Consider the following 22,195-nt stretch of genomic DNA (forward strand, 5'->3'; position numbering starts at 1 on the left):
AAAGTCCTCACAGAAAAAATAATAAGCTAAATTTAAAGAAAAAAATACATTTTTTGACTTTATAAATTAGGACAAGAATAGGCAGGCCAAGAATGTCAGCACAGGGGTGCCTGGGTGGCTCAGTCAGTTAAGCATCCGACTTTGGCTTAGGTCATGATCTCGCGGTTCATGGGTTGGAGCCCCATGTCCGGCTCTGTGCTTACAGCTTGGAGCCTGGAGCCTGCTTAGGATTCTGTGTCTCCCTCTCTCTGCCCCTCCCCTGCTGGCGTTCTGTCTCTTTCTCTCTCTCTCTCAAAAATAAGATAAAAGAATTAAAAATTTAAAAAAAAGAATGTCAGCACAAAAATTATTTTAGTTCAGTTATTCCTAGTTACTATAAGATAGATGGTTCAGAAAGCTTAATTATTTTTAGCATAGCAAGGTACACTTCAATACATTTTTTTACTTGAATTCTTCCTAAATATACCTGAGAAAGTTAGTATTCCCAAGCACTACTTCTTTAGCACTGTAGATGATAACTAAATTCTCTCATATCTCACTACAATTCTTCCTATCAGATAATCCCTACTAATTGCCCTCATCTTTATTTTTTCTTTCCATACATACAATATTAGCTAAGAATAACATACACTTTGCCATCTTCCAGCCAGTCTGATTCAATATACACTTGTGAGAAATTGCACTAAATGCTGACGCCTCAGAGATGGATGATATACAGTAAAACCTTGGATTACGAGTAAGTTTTTATGCAAGTGTTCCACAAGACAAGAAAACAGTTCTAATAAATCTTAATTTGATAAGCAAGTGATGTGTTGCATAACAAGTAGCAGAATGTCACATGATCACAACTGAGCCAATGGTTCTTGAAATTCGCTTTGATATATGAACGCTTTGGATTATAAGCATGTTACCAGAATGAATTATGCTCATAAACCAAGGTTTTATTGTACATTTCCTCTCTGGTTCAACATAGGAGAAAAATATACAACCTATATTCAGAATCTAATGTAATTTGTATAGAACTATATACCAGTTCTAAGAGACAGAAGAAGCTAGTTACAGTCATTATTATCAGGGAAGATTTCACATACCTGAACCAGTCATAGGTAATAGATATACACCAGGTCAAAGAAGTATGTGTGTGTGTGTGTGTGTGTGTGCGTGTGTGTGTGTGTGTGTGTGTGTGTGTGTGCGCGCGCGCGCACGTGTGCAGGGTTGGGGGGGGCAATTGGGGAGCTGAAATTGGGTAGAATGAGGAAAGCAGACACAGTGAATATTCTGAGTGAAGGAAGTTCATGTTCAAACACAGTATTAAAATGGCTGGAACTCAGGTTTCATCAGAGGGAGTATTAAGCACTAATGCTGAAATTTAAACATACTTCTTAGGCACTGGAGTAGGAGGAACCAAGAGTGTTATGGGAGCGTGAACTAGGAAAGGCAAATATCCCAAAAATGGATGTCAAACAGCTTTGTGGGGACAGCAACATCTACACAGAGACCTACTTTAGTGATGTGCACTACCATCCACCCAGGTCCTCATGATAGAAACCAGGTCACCAAAATCACTTCCTTAGATTATTTCAAAGGTAGTGGAGATTATCTTGATTCTACCTTGGTTCATCCAGGTTCAGACTCAACAGACTAACATATCCTAAAAATGAAGATCTTAGCCCAATTAATGACTTCTATAGTGACACTGTCCAAATTAATAAACGTAATTTGCAAAAGATTTTGAAATATGGCTCTGTTTACTTTTTCGACTTATCTCTACCACTATGTCCCCCTACAGTCCAAAATCCTGTCATACTGAAGTTCTTTTAGCTCCTCAAACCTGCCATGCTCTGTCTTCCTCTACGTCTCTGCCTGGAACCAGTCCTTCAGCACAGAATACAAGGCTTCTCTTTTGTCTAGCTCCTACTTATTCTTCAGTTTCTTACTTAGATGTTTATTTCTTCCACAAAGGAGGTCCTGACTCCCCAAATCCCAATCAATGTCTCTCCTAGTGCTCCTACCTCAGCATGTCCTCTTATCCTGCCTCCAACTTCTCTCTGATGAACAACCTGACCGAACCAGCCTCTGAGAAACAGGGACCACCTCTGTCTTTTTCACCCTTGCATTTACAACTGTCAACATAATACTTGGCTGACAGGAGGGGATCAATAAATGGTAAATGATGTATAAAATGGAAAACAGATTTAAAAAATGTAATATTAAATATAAGCTCCAATATAAGTGTTAAATAAGAACTACCAGTACAAATAGTAAATAGTAAATCAATCCCCATTTACTTTCTCACTCATTAAAAGTTACTACATGACATGGGAACATGGTTCCTTAATGAAAGTTTCATTAAGAAGCAACTGTCACTTTATTAAAATTAATGTTTGAAATGATCATGCTTTGTATTTCAGGTCAAAACCTGGAATCAGTCCTTCCTAATGTAGACAGACATTCTTTAATTATATTTATCAAACCTATGTGAAATACTATGGGAGTAAACATTATCCCTATTCTCCAAAAAGGGGAGTTCCAAGAAAACTCGGTCATACTCATTCTCTGTGTCCCTGCATAATAATATTTTTTTCAGGAGGTGCAGAAATAAGTTTAACTTACATTTTTCTTTTGGCATTTTTGAAATCTACCCATTTGTGAACTTCTTACAAACAAATGTTAAAGTATATGATTATCTTTTGGTCTTTATTGATGTCTTCCAGTGTTGTGAAACTTTCATGCCCAGCACATATCTTTATTATTGCATGTGTTCTACTACAGGCAATTATCTATGTATACAACTGCCTCACTCAATGGGCTGGATTTCTTTTAGAGCAGAACGCATTTTATTCATTTCTGCATCCTCAGAGCTCAGAATGATGCCTGGCAAACAGCAGATCCTCAGCACGTGCTCGTTCAACAGATAGAATCAAGATTACTTATCAACTTTGCAAATCTAGTACTTCGATCATATTAAACACCTTAGTGAATTAGAAGAGCATACTATTTGGTCTTCTGAAATGCAAATGGAATCACATCTTGTCCCTGCTGAAAAATCCTCTTCTTGTTCCCTTTCCCTGTAATATAAAGTTCAAACCCTTCAGAGATCCTTCATGATCTGGCTCCTGTCTCATCTCTTTCCTGCCTCTCCTCTGGTCCGAAGCTCAGCCCAACCACCTATCATCTCAGGTGTACTATACATTCTTCCTATTCTTTAGCACCACTGGCTGCTTATCATTTCCTTAACTTCCTGCATTGCTTCATTCACTTACATTCCTATTACGAATAATGACAGATCCTTTTCATTTTGTCCTGAGCCCAAATAAAATATTTTGTAATCGTTTGTTTTTTTTTTCCCACTTGATTCTCATTGCATTTGCCAAATGCCTAGCACTTAACTCAGGGCTTGGCACATAGTAAATAGCAAATACTTGTTGATGACTAAACAAAGGATCGTTAGCAATAAAGATGACTCCCTCACTTTATGAGTTAGTAATTGAGTTAAATTTGAGTTAATTTCTTTGAACCCACCCAATTTAGTCAGTTGCAGAGATCTGAACCATCTTTCTTCCCTTTTCTGGTTGGAAACTATTTTTCTTTTAAGATCCAGGTAAGGCGAGATTTTTTTCAGAAAAAAAAATCTTTTCTGTTCCCCCCAAACTTTCATTCCCGCCACTCATCTCAATAAAGTGAGTCATTCTCTTATACATGTGGCTTGTTTACAATACTAAATGACTGCACGTGGTGGACTGTCACACTGTAATGTGTTTAATGCCTGCCTCTTTTTCTTGATGCTCCTGGAGCACCAACCTCTTTACATTTCTTTATTCCTGGTGTTCAGTATGTAATTGGTACCCAAAATTATTTCCTAAATTCAGATGAAAAGTCAGTGTTAAGATACTGTGTTAAAATATCAATTTAAACTTATATTTAATTTCCATAATACTATTACTGTAACCACCTTGAATTTTTTAAAAAAGCACACAAAGCCAATGAACTGTTTTACTATACATGTCTTTTTCTGAGGAAATCATGTATTGAATCATCCCTCAATTCCTTGAAATGTGCTTTTGTTCTCACCACTCAAGTGAAACTGCCTTCTGGATCGTCTCCGGGGACATCCAAGTCAAAGGTTTCTTTCATTTTTCCTTCTCCTCTATACCCAAAATGATCCATCACCACCCTTTCTTGTACTCTGGGACTGGATGAGCCAGGTTCTCTGTTTTCTGCCTCTCTGTCAGTTTCACATCCATCCATCCTCACTGCTTTCTCTTCTTTCAGCCAGTAGAGAAAGGCTTGGGTCTGCTGGCTGGCCACTTCCTGCCTGGCTTCCTGTTTACACAGCAGGTGGCCCCTGCTTCTTTCTTCCTTAGTCTTTCTCCTCTCTGTTGGCTTCACATTTCCACCTGTCATCCACTCATGCCTAACTGACCCTCTGAAACTCTGTAAACTCAAAAAAACTGGCACTGCTCGTACCTCTCCCTTGGAAAAGTTCTCTGGACCTCCGGTCTCTCATATCCTCAAACTATTCCATGAAGTGCTGAAACATCCATCCATCCTCCTGCCCAAGATCATGGTCGCTGCATCACTCTCATGCTTATAACTTTCCATGGTTCTCCATGCTCAAGGACATAAATCAAGTAGTGTATCAGGACTGGCCCTGGAAAATATCCCCCCCCCCAATATGCTTTCATGCATCCTTAGTCCATCCAAACCCATGGCTATTTGCTTCTAGGTCATTTTGGTGAACGTCTTACATTTGTGACTTGACTCTTCCCTTTGCACCTCCTCAAACTTCTCTCATCATGACTATCCTTATTCTTTGGGTTCACGCAAACTCTTTCCTCTATGAAACCATCTTTAATTGCCTACTTTGTGTTTTCGCCAACAGTTTTGTACATAATGTTGACATTCATCTATTTTTACCTTTTGTTTTTGTTTATGTGGTAGCTCTTTCAGAAGCAAGTCTATAGCACCCACAGTCACTGGCAGGAACCCTGCTTATACAGGAACTGAGGAACAGTTGATGACTGGGACAACTCTGACCCAGAGGTGATTTCCTCAAATAATACTAGTTTTGTTGAGCTTTTCAGTGTTACAGAGGCATCTCTGATGAGAAGGCTAACACTAGGAATAATATCTCACTTCATAAAAACGTAGACATAAGTATCACTGGTTAATTTTGGTCTTTAAAAATTTGCTTTTGGGGCACCTGGGTGGCTCAGTCGGTTGGACGTCTGACTTGGACTCAGGTCATGATCTCACAGTCTGTGAGTTCGAGCCCCACGTCGGGCTCTGTGCTGACAGCTCAGAGCCTGGAGCCTGCTTTGGATTCTGTGTCTCCCGCTCTCTCTGCCCCTCCCCCACTCCTGCTTTGTCTCCCTCTGTCTCAGAAATAAACATTAATTTTTTAATTTTGCTTTAAACTGGTTAAAGGATAAATAGGGGGAGCACAGAGGATTTTTAAAGGTAGTGAAAGCTCTCTTTGTGACACCACAGTGATGTACACATGTCACTATACATTTGTCCAAAACCATATAATGTACAATACCAAGAGTGCGCCCTAAGGTAAACTATGGACTTTGGGTGATTATGATGGTATCGATATAGAATCATCAATTTTAATAAATGTACTACTCTGGTAGGGAATGTTACTGGGGAAGCGTATGCATGTGTGGGAGCAAGGCACATACGGGGAGTTTCTGTACCTTCCTCTGAATTTTTCTGTGGACCTAAAACTACTCTAAGAAAATTAAGTCTTCAAAATATTGCCTGAAACACCAAAGCAAAACCAATTTAAAAACAATCAATTGTCTTTATATTTAGTGCGCACACGTGAGAATCACAAGACCTCATAAACCTCCAAGTATCTCCTTTACCTGTCTGCAATGATGCTATCCTCATTAATTACCATATTGGAAATCCAATCCATTTAAGTCGCTGGTTTTTTGTTAATTGAAATATATTTGACATACAACGTTGTGTAAATTTAAGGTGTATACGTGTTAATTTGATACATTCATATATAGCAATATGATTGCCATTATAGCAACAATTAGCACCTCTATCCTACTGCATAATTATCATTACTTTTCAGTGATGGTAATGTTTGATTATTATAATATGATTGTATTGTCTATATTCACTATACTGTACATTAGATCTCTAAGACTTATTTACTACTTGTTGCAAATTTGTACCCTGAAACAACATCTGTCCCATTGTCCATCCCCCACTGCTGGTAAACACCATCTTATTTTCTGTTTTTACAAGTTTGGAATTCTAAATTTTTTTTAGATCCCACATGTAAGTGATATATCATAGTATTTGTCTGACTTATCTCACTTAGCATAATGTCCTCAAGTTCCATCCATATTGCAAACAGCAAAATGTCCTTTCTCATGGGTGAATAATATATATATATATATATACACCATATATATATATGTATATATATATGGTGTATATATATATATGGTCATATCCTATTTATCCATTCATCCTATATATTTATATATTTATATTCATCTGTATATATCACATCCTATTTTTCTATTTATCAATTGATATGCACTTAGGTTGTGAATAATGCTGTAATAAACTTAGGAGTATATCTTTGTGACACCCTGTTTTCATTTCTTGTAGATACATACCTAGAAGTGGAATTCCTGATTAATACTGATCCTGATTAATTCCTGATTAATACTGGAATTCCTGATCTATTTTTAATTTTTTTTAAAAACTCTCATATTATTTTCTATAGTGGCTGAACCAATTTACATTCCCACCAACATTGTACAAGGATTCCTTTTTCTCCACACTCTCTCCAATACTTATAATCTTTTGTCTTCTTGATGATAGGCATTCTAACAGGTGTGTGATAATATCTCAATGTGGTTTTGATTTCCATTTTCCCAATGATAAGTGATGTTGAGCATCTTTCATGTACTTGTTGGCCATTTGGATGACTTCTTTGGAAATATACCTATTTAGTTACTCTGCCCCTTTTAAATCTGATGTTTTTTGTTACTGAGTTGTTATGCACTCTTCATATATTTTGGATATTAACCTTTTACCAATATAAGGTTTGAAAAATTTTTCTGCCGTTCTCTAGGTTGCCTTTTCATTTTGGTTGTCTCCTTTGTGGTCCAGAAGTTTTAAAATTTGACACAACCCCATTTGTTGATTTTTGCTTTTGTTGTTTGTTTTTAGTATTATATTCAATTAAGTCACTATTTATGGTGAAATATTTAAATGAGAATCTAAAGCCAAGAGAAATAAGATTATATACCTATTACCTGGGATAGTATTCATATTCCAGATTAAGTTAAGAGTCAGCTACATAGTGGGAAGTTGGGGGAAGTCAGGTGGCAATGTGAAGAAAGTGTTGGTATAAGAAAATGGGTGAGATGAGATCAATATGATGTATTCCCACATCATTGCATATTTTTGTTCAACAAACATTTTGTAAGGAGTAAGCTTTATGCATGTAAATCACTTTAGGGTGTGGCCATAAAATCCACCACTTGTACAATTTACCATCAAGCCACCTTGTCCTTATTCCTCATGGATCTTTTTCCCTAGGATTTCAGGAAAAAAAAAAAAAAAAAAGATGTTCCCTGCCCGCTCCCCCCCGCCCCCCAGCTGAGGTAATCAAGATAGATGCTATAAAGGAAGTGACATTTGAGTTGGACAGATTCCAACAGGGTCAGGAAGATTTTAACAAGCAGAAATTGCAAGGAATCTAGGATCTATTTCTATGAATACCTGTTATATATTCACAGAAATAGGTCCTAGAATAAATGCCTATAAAACACCTCTGGGAATGTATTATATATTCCAGACTCCTGGAAAACAGGTGTAACTAAAAGGAAATAAGGAAGGAAGAAGGGATAAAGAGAGGAATAAAAAGACAGTAGTATTTACTAGATGAAATAAAGTAATAGGCTTCTCCAAATTGCCAGTCTCAGTAAGTACTTGGTAAGCTATTAAAAATGGACATTCAACTTCCCAAATAAATATTATGAGTTGAAAACATTTTTGCAAGACTCAGCTAAGCCCCAAACTCGAGGCAATAACAACCACTACAGCAATTCCATTTATTATCTACTTATATAAAAATGCATACAGTCTTATTTGATTGCCCCAATTGCCTATAGGTTAAGTATTATTATCCCACTGTAACTAATGAAGTAGTCAGGCTTATAAGGTAAAGACTTGCTCCAAGTCACAGAGTTGATCAGAGTGGCTTCTGATCAAGGAGTAATTATGAGCCATAAAATAGCAGCTGGGGGTCTCAGCATCAAGTTAAATTTGCTGTTGCTCATTTTCAGGCCTTTCCCCATGATCTCAACTTAAATTGCATGGCTGAAATGTGGGCCAAACTTTGGGGGGTTTAAGTCCAAATTCTAGAAATTCTTAGTGTAATCATAATCATAATATCATTGGGTCTTAGTTCTCCCATCTGTAAAAATGGGAATAATAACAGAGCTACGTCCATTGGGTTATATGAGGGCTACATGAGTAAGTTTTAGAATAGTGCCTGATACATGGTAAGAACTCAGTAAGGTTACTTTTCATTATTATTCCTTGGGACGAAAGTTTATGACTTTTTATTACTTAATCCTTTTCTTTAAACTCTCCTCCATCTTATCCTTTTGACTCCAAATAAACCCAAGATCTCCATTTCACAATATTTTTTTTAAATCATACTAATAACAAGATTACAGATAACTGCTTTCAGGAATATACTTTAATATTCATCACATATTTAATATTAACAAAAACAATGTAAATTTATTATACTGAGGCAAATTAGAATGTATTACTCTTGGTCTCTGGTACTGATTTTCTTCTTTTCTTCTTTCACCAAATTTGGGTCAATATCAGTGTCTCAATGAGTCTCGGTAATACCAACTATTCTGAGACACGTATGAATTACTTATGGGTATATTAACTATAGTTCTCTCAGAGTTCCTCTACCATTCTCAAAATACCCATGGACCTAATGATATTTTTAACCCTTGTATCTTATTCCAAATGACAGAATACAAATATAAAACAAACACACATACAAAACAAAACAAAAAACCTACCCCCTAACCAAAAAAACATTGAACACAAAAGCATACAAGAAACAATTCCTATTTCTTTTTGAGCTATTGATTAATCGTTAAATAAAGACAAAGACAATACTTGGTCAGTTTTCATTGTTTTGTATTTTGGGCAAAAATGTCGCATATTACTCTAACCAGATTACTTATCAATACATAGCATTGATGGCTGAAGGATCAGTTGAGATTTTGTATTGAACCAAATGAACTCATACGTTTAAAAAGGAACCTAAAATGTATATTTTGCTGCATATGGGGAATTAAAATCAACCACCCTTTGCACATTTCAGGGTATAAATTTTAGAAGCCCCTTGTCTTCTTCATTCTGTTAACATAACAAATGTGAAATGAGCAAACATAGACTGGATCATGCATAGATATTCACATATGTTGACTTTACCCTTTCTCTTCCTTAATAACATATCAAGAATATAAGCATATTCACTGGTAACCATGACAGCATAATGATTCAGAAGGATACTGATTTGCGTGTTAGGAGTCACTTGAATGAGTTTCAATTGCTTCATCTATAAAATGAAGCAGTTTGAAAAATTATATTATTCTACAGAGAGTTAATTTAACAGTTCCTGAATAAGGCACATATTTTTAATATATGTATATGTTTTACATATATTTTACATGGTATACATAATATACTATATTTTATATAGTACAAAAGCACTATACACATTTAAATTTAGGTTGAAAATATGATAGACACTACAAAAAATCATATGATATTATATTCTTCTTATATATCTTTTGAGTTAAAAAAAGATCCACTAAGGACAGAAGGAAAAAATGTGTCCAATAATGAGAAGAAATGAAGCCCATGTAACTCATGTAAAATATGAAACACATACATACTCTCTCTATGTATCTATACATTAATACACACACACACACACACACACACACACATATATATGTCTCTAGGTAAAATATATATGTCTCTAGGTAAAATACATGAAGACGTCATTTTAAATTGGCAGTAAAAAAAAGTAAGTCTAAAATTTACCTTAGGGCTTTTAAGGACCCACTACTATCCATTTATTTACATTTGTGCATGAAAGCAACAAATGGCTACATGCTTAGTTTTCCAATAGAGGCACCTAGTATATTATTTTTATTTTGTAAAATAATCCATATAGAAGAGCAAAACAAATATCTGTATAATAAATGCCACTATAAATATGTGCCACTTACCAGGGAATTATCCACTAATTGTTTTAAATATCTGCCTTTCTGGATAGCTTGCTTAACATAGTCACTATATGGTCCATAGAGTAACTAGTCCTACAAACATCAACCAGTGTGTGGGTATAGTGAAAAGCACAAGGCTGCAAAGTCAGAAGACCTGGGTTCAATAGCAGGCTCTATCACTTAACTAACTGCATAATTAATATTAAATATCTTAGCATCTATTGGATTTTATGCCCTTATGTTTAAGTAAGGCTGATAATTATACTTTCTCTCCTTACCACACGGAGTTAGTCTGAGTTATGAACATGAAACATTACACAAGTGTTCATCAATGTTAGAGTTGGCGTGACATCCAAATATGAGAACTGATATATCGGTTATTTTCTGGCTCTTCGTTTCTTTCATGCCCTCTATCACTTGCCTAATCAAACTCCCAATTCCACCCATTTAACATTCTAAATATCTCTTAAGTCTTTGCTCTCTTTCCCATCCCTACCATCACCTCACTATGGCAGTACCTCATCCTGTTAGCAGCTTCTTCCCTTTCCATGCCACTTCAAGTCATCTTGTAACAAAGATGCCACAATGATCTACCCCAAAACACAATCTGACCATGATATTTTCCTAGCCTACATCTAGGAAGTTCCCTGTCAACTACAGAGTGAAGTTCAAACTTTAACAGTGTATCTATAGCCTACTCTCATCTGATGCCCTGAACTACCTCTTCGGACTTCTCTCTCACCACTTCAGTCCTCAACATTTCTAGGTCTTAATTTAATGGTGTGTTCTTTGACAATTTCCTACTCCCTTTTCAACAAGTAGCTATCTCCTATGTAACCATTAAAAATTAACTGGGGAAACTTTCCAAGACATAGTTAGTAAGCCTAGAAGGCACATCTATATATCAATTAATTTCCGTATTATAACACACTTATTTACTTCTGTGTCTACCTTTCTGGGGAGTTCTTAATGACAGAGACCTTTTGTGTTTTTTTGTTTGTTTGTTTTTTTTAGCACCCAGGACGGTTCCTAGCATATATGAGGAACATTTGTTGAATACATACTGCTGTTTCTACTCTGAGGAAGGTCTGTGCCCAAATCTTTATACAACAACCAAGAAGCTAGATATTGAAAATCATCAAATTAAAGCAACGAGCTGGAATACCTACACAACAAAGACTAAGATAATACTGTTCCAAAAGTAAATCCATGGCTCTTATGCTTTAAAAGGCAATCTAATTACACCTCAATATTACAAAGAGATATTTCAAAAAATGTGCTACTTCCATTCATCATGCCTAAATAAAATTGCATAGCAATTATTAATGGTAATTATGATAAATATTTTATAAACTTTAATTTGAATGGTAATATCCATTTTGGTAAGAACTTAAAGATTCATTGAAAAAATGTCACATGGACCATTTTGGGGAAAAAATATTATTTTAATAAAGTGAAGATTGAAGGGTCTTGGGAACTGAGCCCAAAACCAAACCTAATATGCAGTAACCACAGTGATACATTAACCTTCAAATAATAATCACCCTCCTACCACAGTTACTACTTGAAATATTATTCTTTGGGGAGGTTGATTCAGAATATTTTACCATATTAAGTATAATTCAGCTAGGTCACAAATACTAAAAGAAAAAAGGGAAAAAAACAAAACAAAAGTCAATGATAGTGTTTTTAAGTTACATATTTCTCTCCATTAGAGTTCAAGTTTTGTTTTTATTCTCACTTAATAATTTTAAACATATTTATATCCAAATTTGTGTCTTCTTAGCCTGTCTATCCCTATCTAAATTGTTCCTTGACACTTCCTCATGAGTCTCATTTTCCAAGGCTTTAATCAACATTTCTACTTCCTTCTGAGTTCTAATGTTACTTGTTGTCCTCTAAACATATGGGCATCTGCAAGCAGAAAATATATATCACCTAAAAGTTTTCAATGCAATGTATTTATTCTTTAGATTGGTTAATAAGATTTGTTAGTCTAGTGACTGAATTTGCATAATAATAAGCAATCAGTAAATGGCATAGTCCAGCTCAGCTATTCTTTTTAAGCATTTCTATTCAGTGTTCAGGTTTTTAAATGCTTTGTAATTATTTTTGTTTGGTATTATTCACAATAAAATTGTAAAATAGGTCAATATCAAACTCACAGCAATCTACGCTTCTCAAAGATGCTATATAATTAAACTTTAATATTCCTTCAAGGCAGAACAGAGGCTAGATTGAAAAATACTGGAAGAAAAAATTGGTACTGTCACTTTATAAATTTGTACAAAAGTACTGGAACATCTCTAAGGACTACAAATAGTAGTACTAACTGAACATATGAGTGATAAACCTTTAGGATGAAGTTCACCAGATAGCCTCAGGTAGAGCAAGTATTGATCCAAAGCCAGGAACCCAGGGCACTCTGCATACAAATTTGCATTGCAAGAAGAATTCCTAAAACAAAATTCCAGGCACAGTCTCCCTTACAATTAAAATGATTTAGTTTTCCTATCCAGCCTCTAAAAATGTGTCCAATCCACTTCCCTACTAATTCGGCTTCTTCTTGTGCCATGTGTTCTGACTTCAACTCTTAGCATTAACTTTCCAAGTATCATCTGGGTTTAGACCTATATCACTTCACCTAACCGTTACTCCATTTTAGCTGCATATAAATTCTGAAATTGCCCCACACGTTGGCTTCTAAAATATCTCCTTATCTGGTTGCCTTCATTTTCTCCTTTGGTTTTATGTTCATCCACAAGCTCCTTTTATGCCACTTGTTTTTGATGTGCTATTCTCCAGGTTGATATGTTTTGATCCTCTCCTCTCCTCGCTCTATGCTCTTCTGAGGTGATCCGGTCAACCACAACAGCTTTAAGCTGCACTTCTGCTCTAAAACCTTTCATGTGTTTCTTTCTCCAATCTGGACATTTCTTCTGAGCTGACACATATATCCCTGATGCCTATTAAATATATCCAGTGGATACTGCATAGGCATGGTAAACCTTATTTATCAAAAAACTTTTCTTCAAATGTTTCTCTTTCTGCATCTTGGTAAATGGAATCACCATCTACCTAGGCAACCAAGCCAATAAGCCTGGAGTCATTCTAGAATGTTCTCTGCTCCACTTCCCACATTCGATAAAACTTCATTTCTTCAAAATATTTGAGAAGCTACTATGTACCAGATATTAAGCCAGGTGCTGGACACATCTCAGTAAATAATGTAGATATCATTCTTTTCTTCAATTTCTTTTTAACATTTATTCATTTTTGAGAGAGAGAGAGAGAGACAGAGTGTGAGTGGGGGAGGGGCAGAGAAAGCGAGAGGGAGACACAGAATCCGAAGCAGGCTCCGGGCTCTGAGCTGTCAGCACAGAGCCCAACATGGGGCTCAAACCCACTGACCGTGAGATCATGACCCGAGCTGAAGTCAGCTGGTTAACCGACTGAGCCACTTAGGCACCCATGGTAGGTATCATTCTTATGGTCATAGAATTTATATCCTACTGGGATGTATAAAGAGGCTATTCATACTGTAGTCTATGTGAAAGACATTCCCAGGAGTTTGGCAATATACAACCTATGGAGCCCTAATATATATATATATATATATATATATATATATATACACACACACACATATATATATATATATATATATTCCTATATTCCTATATATATTCCTATATATATTCCTATATATATTCCTATATATATTCCTATATATATATATATATATATATATATATATATATATATTCCTACATCACTTTCTTCCTGGAATGCCACAATAGCTTATAACCAGTTTTCTGTCTTTTTTATACTTTCTAGTCCCTATCCTGTTTACCCTGTTTATGTAGACAAGATAATCTTTCTAAAATTCCAAGCTGACCACAACTTTATCATGCTAAGCTTACCTATGGGATACAGTCCAAAGTCCTTGAACTAGCCTATAAAGCCCTTATTGATGGAGCCACTCTATACTCCATTTCTCCACACATATTCTCTACTGTGGCCATGCTAAGCTCCTTGCAAATCTCCATGACAAGTATGCTGTCCTGTGGTTCTATGCCTCCAAACATGTTCTACCATAAATAATCCTCCCCGTCTAAATAGCTTCTACTTACACTTTGCATTCATCCCTAGCATCAACCTCTCTCCAAAGTCTTCCTTAAGAACATTATAGTCTCATGGGTGCACTACTTTTCATCTCTCACTTCACCCTGCCATATGCCCATAATATTACTTATGGAATCTGATTATAATCAGAGGTTCGCCTCTCTTTCCTGATAGACTTTAAGCTTTTGAGGGGCTAGGACCCTAGTTCGCTCACTTCCATGTTTTTGCTTCCTACAACAGTGCCTTGCATGTAGGAGTCCCTCAGTAAATATTCAGTGAATAAATTTATTGGTGGCAAATAGTCTATCTTGAATAATGATACTGTGTTCTTCTTCAAGTACGATGTTATTAAGTCCTACCTAGCTCCAAATAGGCAATGGTTCCCTAACCTGTGAGACCAACTCATCTTTCCTGTGCATTCCAGGGCCTTCACAATGTCCAAAAGGAGATCCCTTCTGAAAAAAATGGTAATCTTACATTTCCTTCAAAGTTCAAGATTTACTTTCTCTAGGAAGCCCTCTTTATTACTTCAATAGAAATAGTAGTTTCTTACTTTGAATTCCCAATGTTCTAACACAGAAATAGATACTTGCCTATAGTTTTACTAAGAAACTTTTCTCTGTATATGCACCCTTTTGTACCAAAACTATTTATCAAAGGTTTTATGAATAAAGAGTCCTCTCTTTGAGTTGTCTCTGCTACCTACTCCATTAATGCAAGTATGACAGGTATTTAATATATCGTTCAATCTTTGAAGAAGCGAATAAAGAGTCCCTCTGGATTCTGCTCTCAAAGTGCTCCAAAACTGTTCACACAAATCCAATTATTTTCTGTATTTATCTTATTTGATATATCAGCATTGCCCAACAGAGCTGACAACTCTTTCTTGAAAGGTATACTACCCTTAGCTTCCATTCACTATACCCCTCTGATTGTTTTTCTGCCTCTCTGGCTACTCCTCAGTCGGCCCTTGGAACTGTTATTCCTTTACCAAACCATTAAACTTTAGGTTCCTTAGGGAGGTCTCCTCCCCAGGCCCACTTCTCATCTTACTCCTCAGATACAACCCAAACAATCTGTGCTTTTCGCAACTTCATTTTAATAGAGTAGAAAAGTAACTTCACTGTTTAAAATGTGCAACAATGTGTTTCCAATGAGCATAGTTCCTATCATTATAATGGATAAGGGGTTAAGGAACAGAAGAGCAAACCACTGAGTCATTTTAGAAAAATATTCAACAGATACATAGCATAAAAAGGACATTCATAATCATTTAAGTTTTATGAAGACTGGACGGATGTTGCAGATGGCCTGAGAATTTAAAGTCTATTTTGTTCTGTAAAATGTAACTTTGATTCAGATCATGCTAGTGAATATAAAATCATTTGTGTTTGAGTGATTTGGCTTTAAACCATAGGGGAGAATATTTGCTCATTTACCCCAGCAAAAGTTGCAGCAGCCTCCCTCAGGCAGAAGTGTTTAAGTGTCTGATGATGTATTGTGACTTGCTTAAAAGAGGATGAAACAACATACCCTCAGGCAAGCAAGAGGATCTGAATGGAGCCAATTTAGGAAGTACAGTGCCTCAGCAAATTCACAAATTAATCCAAATTAAGACATTTTGCTATGTCAAAAGATCAGTTCTTCAACTCTAATTTATAAGAGGGTAGGGGAAGAAGGAGTCAAAATGTACATTCCATAAAAATCCTCATGTGGTCAAAAGTATACCTTGAAAAATTATAGAGCGAAAGTCACCAGCATGCATTATTTCAAACCGGTGGAAATGTAAACTTTATTTTTTTTACTAAATCAATCAGGACAAACTGATGGTTACAGATGGGAAGGTGGGGGGAAGATGGGTGAAAGAGGTGATGGGGATTAAGGAGGGCACTTGTGATGAGCACCAGGTGATGTATGGAAGTGTTGAATGACTATATTGTACTCTCGAAATATTACACTGTATATTAACTGGAATTTAAATAAAAACAAAAAAAGAATGGGCAGTATTTCTGAAAACGGGTGTGAAGATAAAGAGATAAAAACAGAAGGACCAAGAAATAAAAATAAAATAATAAATCAATTGGGAATGGGGATGATTATAATTTATTTTGCTATAAAGCATCTAGAAATTTAGATATGTCTGAAACATGTTTGTGTCTTTTGTATAATACAGCGTGTGATAGATTATGTGTTGCAGTAGTTATTTAATCTGCATATTTCATCTAGAACACTGACACTTACGTTTCTCCCAGGTATGGGGAGTAAATTACTGACTGAAGTCCCTGGGTCTCTAAAGCAAACTTGAGAGTCTAATTGAAACTTTTATTACTGTGTCTACCTATCCATTCTAGTAGAAACTAGATAGTGATCTTTTTAAGGTCTGTAATTGTGTTCTCAGGGCTATATTTTCAGGTATGAGCTCCACAAACTCCCAGAGACAGATCCATAAGAAGATTATATGAAGGAGAAATGTTAAATCAAGTGATTTCATCATGTATGAAAACACCAACAGCTTTGCTCAAAACACTATTCATTCTGCTCACTGTTATTCGGGAAAATTATTGCTCGTGTGGACTCATGATATCTATGCTTCTAAATGTCTTGGCAGCGTATTATTAGGATTTGTTTAAAATATTTTTAGCGAAAATAATCTTCATCTCTTGTGTAAATATGTGTTTCTTTCTGACCTTCATGACAAACTCAAAATCTCTGAAAATCGTAACATGACCTTACCTTGCTTCCATTTTCTCTCGTCTCTTGTTCCATCTTGAGGTCAGAAATCAGAAGATTCTTATATTTGTTTTTTCCATTACTGCTATGATCATCTATTCTGTATTCCGAAGTCAGCTGAGCGGAGAGGGGGCTGTCACTCAGGTTCAGTGGCTGCTCGTCCTGCTCCAGCCCAGTTTTGCCATCGCCATTGGAGTCACCCATATCCCTGCTGTGTGTTCCCCCTGAAGCAATTGAACTGTGCCCCAGAGTTTCATTGCCATTAAAGCTCTCTGCAGCAGAATCATCTGTTGAAAAGAATATTTTGATTTTAATTAACATGCCATTCGGTTTCTACTTCAACTCACATTTACTGAGCTCCTATTACATGCTTGCCATGGTGCTAAATTTTACATAGCCTGTGTAGTTTCATCCTTAGCAATAACTTGTGAAGCAGCCATTGTTACTTGTAATCTAGTAGGCACATTTAGGCACAAGAAGAAATGAAGTAAGAAAAAGATAAAGTAAGGAAAACAGTTTGATCTCAAATGCAATCTCAAAGAAAAGTAAATTTAAACAAAGAAAACTTGTTCATTGTTTTGCAGAAACTTTTTTGTTTTTCAAGCGACAATGTCCAGATTTGGGGAAAATTCTCTGATAAAAGCACTGTCTATATGCTAGCAGGGTATATGTTGGTTCAAGCCTTATGAGTGTTTAACACACATCAAACACATTAAAAGAACTCGTCACCTTTGCTCCAGTCATTACACTTCTGGGACTTTTAAACCTAAAGAGAGCAATCATTGTGTGCATTGCTGTGCAGGTAAAAAAGGTCTTTACAAAAGTGTTTCTTACAATAGCAAACATTTAGAAGAGACAGAAATTACCAAAAATAAAAAACTGGCTTAATATATGTTGAAATGATTAGAATATGGGAAATGTGGAATATGGGAGGGAGAATAGTGAAAAATATAGTCTCAAATGTTAATATTAATTTCTTCTTAACTGTATGGCACTGGATATTTTAATACTCTCTAATATTTACAACATATATATGATTTAAAGCTTATGAAAGAAACTGAAGAAAACACAAAGAAATGGAAAACATTCTATGTTCGTGGATTAGAAGAACAAATATTGTTAAAATATCTATACTACCCAAAGCAATCTACACACTCAATGCAATCCCTATCAAAATAACACCAGCATTCTTCACAAAGCTAGAACGAACAATTCTAAAATTTCTACGGGATCAGAAAAGACCCCGAACAGCTAAAGTAATGTTGAAAAACAAAGCTGGAAGCATCACAAATCCGGACTCCAAGTGTATTACAAACCTGTAATCATCAGGAAAGTATGGTATTGACACAAAAACAGACACAGACATCAATGGAACAGAATAGAGAACCCAGAAATGGACCCACAAATGTATGGCCAACTAATCTTCAATAAAGTGGAAAAGAATATCCAATGGAAAAAAGACAGTCTCATCAGCAAATGGTGCTGGGGAAACTGGACAGCGACGTGCAGAAGAATGAACCTGGACTACTTTCTTATACGATACATAAAAATAAATTCAAAATGGATGAAAGACTTAAATTTTAGATAGGAAACCATCAAAATCCTAGAGGAGAAAACAGGAAGCAACCTCTTTGACCTTGGCCACAGCCACTTCTTGCTCGACATGTCTCTGGAGGCAAGGGAAACAAAAGCAAAAAATGAACTACTGGGACTTCATCAAGATAAAAAGCTTCTGCACAGCGAAGAAAGCAATCATCGAAACTAAGAGGCAACCTTCCTAATGGGAGAAATATTTGTAAATGACATATCTGATAAGGCTTAGTATCCAAAATCTATAAAGAACTTATCAACATCAACACCCAAAAACAAATAATCCAGTGAAGAAGCGGACAGAAGACATAAATAGACACTTTTCCAAAGAAGACATCCAGATGGCCAACAGATACATGAAAAGATGCTCAACATCACTCATCATCAGGGAAATACAAATCAAAACCACAATGAGATGCCAACTCACACCTGTCAGAAGGGCTAAAATTAACAACTCAAGAAACAACAGATGTTGGTGAGGATGCAGAGAAAGGGGAACACACTTTGCACTATTGGTGAGAATGCAAAGTGGCGCAGCCACTCTGGAAAACAGTATGGAAGTTCCTCAAAAAATTAAAAACAAATCTACCCCTATGACCTGACAATTGCACTACTAGATATTTATCCAAAGGATACAAAAATGCTGATTTGAAGGGACACATGTACCCCAATGTTTATAGCAGCACTATCAACAAGAGCCAAATTGTGGAAAGAGCCCAAGTGTCCGTTGACTGATGAATGGATAAAAAAAAAAGTGGCCTACACATACAATGGAATATTACCTGGTAATAAAAAATAATGGAATCTTGCCATTTGCAACAACATGGATGGAACTAGATAGAATGTATTATGTTAAGTGAAAAAAGTCAGTCAGAGAAAGACAAATATCATGATATTCACCTACAGATGGAATGTAAGAAACAAAACTCATAAACACAGGGGAAGAGAAGAAAAAATAAAGTAAGATAAAAACAGGGAGGGAGGCAAACCACAAGAGATTTTTAAATACAGAGAACAAACCGAGGGTTGCTGGAAGGGATGTCGGGAGACAGGCTTATGGGTGATGGGCATTAAGATGGGCACTTGTTGGGATCAGCACTAGGTGTTATATATAAGTGATGAATCACTGGGTTCTACTCCTGAAACCAATACTACACTGTAAATTAACTAACTTGAATTTAAATAAAGAAATTTAAAAATAAATAAAATAACTGTAGAAAAAAAAAACAGGGAGGAAGGGGAAGAAGTAGAATTAACCAAAATTTTCTGGCTTTAAAATAAATGATAAACTTGTCTAGTAAAACATATCAATAACAATTTACTTAGAGTAAAAAACAAAATTTAGATGAAACAGGAAAATTCTATTTCTCTTAATTTCATCTTTGCATTTATGGTAAGAATTTTCTATTAATGTTAAAGGACTATGAAATGCAAAGGTGTTAGATTATTTCCTGTAGTTAAAGTCTATTGATGAAGCCATAAAAATATGAACATACAAGAGTAATAATATTCATATTTGTAATATTTTGATTTCTGAATATTCCCCAGTGTGCTTCATTTTTGTAGGATGCAATGAAAAATTTATGCCTTCTAATCAATTAAATTCATGAAACAAATATATACATTTGAAGAAGTGGTATAACTCACCTGTTCATTCATTCATTCAACATTTATTGAATGCCTATGCTTGGCCAAAAGGGGGTTAAATATTTGGCCAATAGAGACTGTGTCTTCAGTAATTTCACAACTAATTAAAAGAGACAGAAAAAACAAACAAACATGCAACTAAAATGCAGAGGAAAAAGGCTTTGATCCAAAACAAGGGGTAAACACATCACAGAAGTTTTCCTAAAGAAGGTGGCATATGAGCTAAATTCCAAAAGACGAGTAAGCCTTAACCCGGTGATGAAGGTGGGGGAGAGAGTTTCCCAATTAGAGATCAGCAGGGGCAACACCTCAGAGGAAGGAAAGTGCAGGGCAGATGGGAAGTAAGGTTGGGTGCTGAGTGCAAACAAGAGAATAAGAAAGGGAGGCAGAGAATGTGTTTCGCTGAACTAAGAGCGTGGATCGTACCTTGGGAGTGAATAGGAGCAATTTTATGCAGAAGTGATATGAACAAAACGGTGTTTTAAAGAGGTTACTCTGACTGATGATGAGAATGGAATGAAGGCAACAAAAGTGGGACTGTTAAGAGCTCTATAAGCCACTGACTCAGCATTGCTGAAAGCCCAAACCAAAGCAGCAACAGTGCAGAACAAGAGGAGACTCAAAAAATCCTAAGAAAAGAACAAGTAAGACTGAGAGTAGGGCAGACAAGGGTCTGGGAGGAAGCCCAGATCTCCAGCTCCAATGTGAAATGAAAACAAAGGGTATTAAGTTTAATTTTCAGTAATGATATTTTAAAAATTTTTCTAAAACCGCTTTGTGAAGAAGTTAAAATACATTCAAATGGCAAGATTCTACTCATAAATTCCTCTTTGTACATTTCCATTCAAAAAAAGACTTCATGGGGAGAGAAAACATACATAAGAGAATTTAAGAAACTGGTCATAAATAACATGACATATCACTTTCCACAGCTATTGAGAAAATCGAACACGTTCTTCTTCTTTTTGTTTTCACCATGAAATACAGAAGGTTTTTGAAATAAAATTAGGGGTGTGATTTATATAAGCAACCCATAAAATTGCACATGCTCTTTATGTGAAGTCAAATCCTATGCTAAAGTATGCTAAATCATTTCGGATTATTTATTTCTTTCCACGAAAGTCCAAAGAAAAGCAGAATGTACATAGTCAAGTCCAGTTCTTAAATTCATGAAGAAAAATGTGACGTAACATTTGTGCACTAGAATCCCTTAAAATACTAAACATTTTATGTAATAAAAATTTTGTCAATATGTTAAAAGAATGAATAACCCTAAAAGTATATTATATACACAAAATGGATACTAGCAGAAAACAAATCCAACATCTATTACTGTTAAGAAATAAACATGCCACAACTGTTTCTTTAATCTAAAATCATCATACATATTTAGTAACTAGTGTACCATTTATTCACATTTTAAATAAGATAAACATTATTACCTCAGGATAATTTTTAATAAAATTCATGTATTTGTAATTTTGGTATAAAGTATAAACAATAAAGGAGAAAATATTTTTAGACAGAGTACCTCACTCCAGATGTTACCAAGGTAACTAAATTCCACAGCTTTACATATTTCATTCTTGAGTAAACCGGTATGTTTCATAAAGAACAAGTGAATAATTTACTTATTTGTATATAATATATATTCACACCATTTTATCATTTAAATGGTATAAGAACGAGTAATGTCACATGCCACTGTTTTACAATCAAAATTTGAAACAAAGTTTTTGATGTCTGTATTAGAAAAATTCAACAGAAAGAGGGAGCAGACATTAAACTGAAACTAA

At 35.6% G+C, this 22,195-nt stretch overlaps 1 protein-coding gene across 11 annotated transcripts in view; it reads right to left on the minus strand.

The window, feature by feature from the left end:
• The window catches only part of NOL4 (nucleolar protein 4), a 436,192-nt gene that overhangs the window by 205,135 nt on the left and 208,862 nt on the right, over positions 1 to 22,195 (minus strand). For all 11 annotated transcript variants that reach the window (XR_015242528.1, XM_086682717.1, XM_086682710.1 and 8 more), the window contains one exon: positions 17,166 to 17,449. Coding sequence is in view for 10 of the 11 variants with exons in the window: in XM_086682717.1 (XP_086538843.1) it covers positions 17,166 to 17,449 (284 nt within the window). In the remaining variant the exon portion in view is untranslated. The remainder of the gene's footprint in view (positions 1 to 17,165; positions 17,450 to 22,195) is intronic.

The sequence above is a fragment of the Puma concolor genome, chromosome D3 (genome assembly GCF_028749965.1).
Source record: "Puma concolor isolate L17-30 chromosome D3, mPumCon1.1.hap2, whole genome shotgun sequence".
In the NCBI taxonomy this organism is placed as follows: domain Eukaryota; kingdom Metazoa; phylum Chordata; class Mammalia; order Carnivora; family Felidae; genus Puma; species Puma concolor.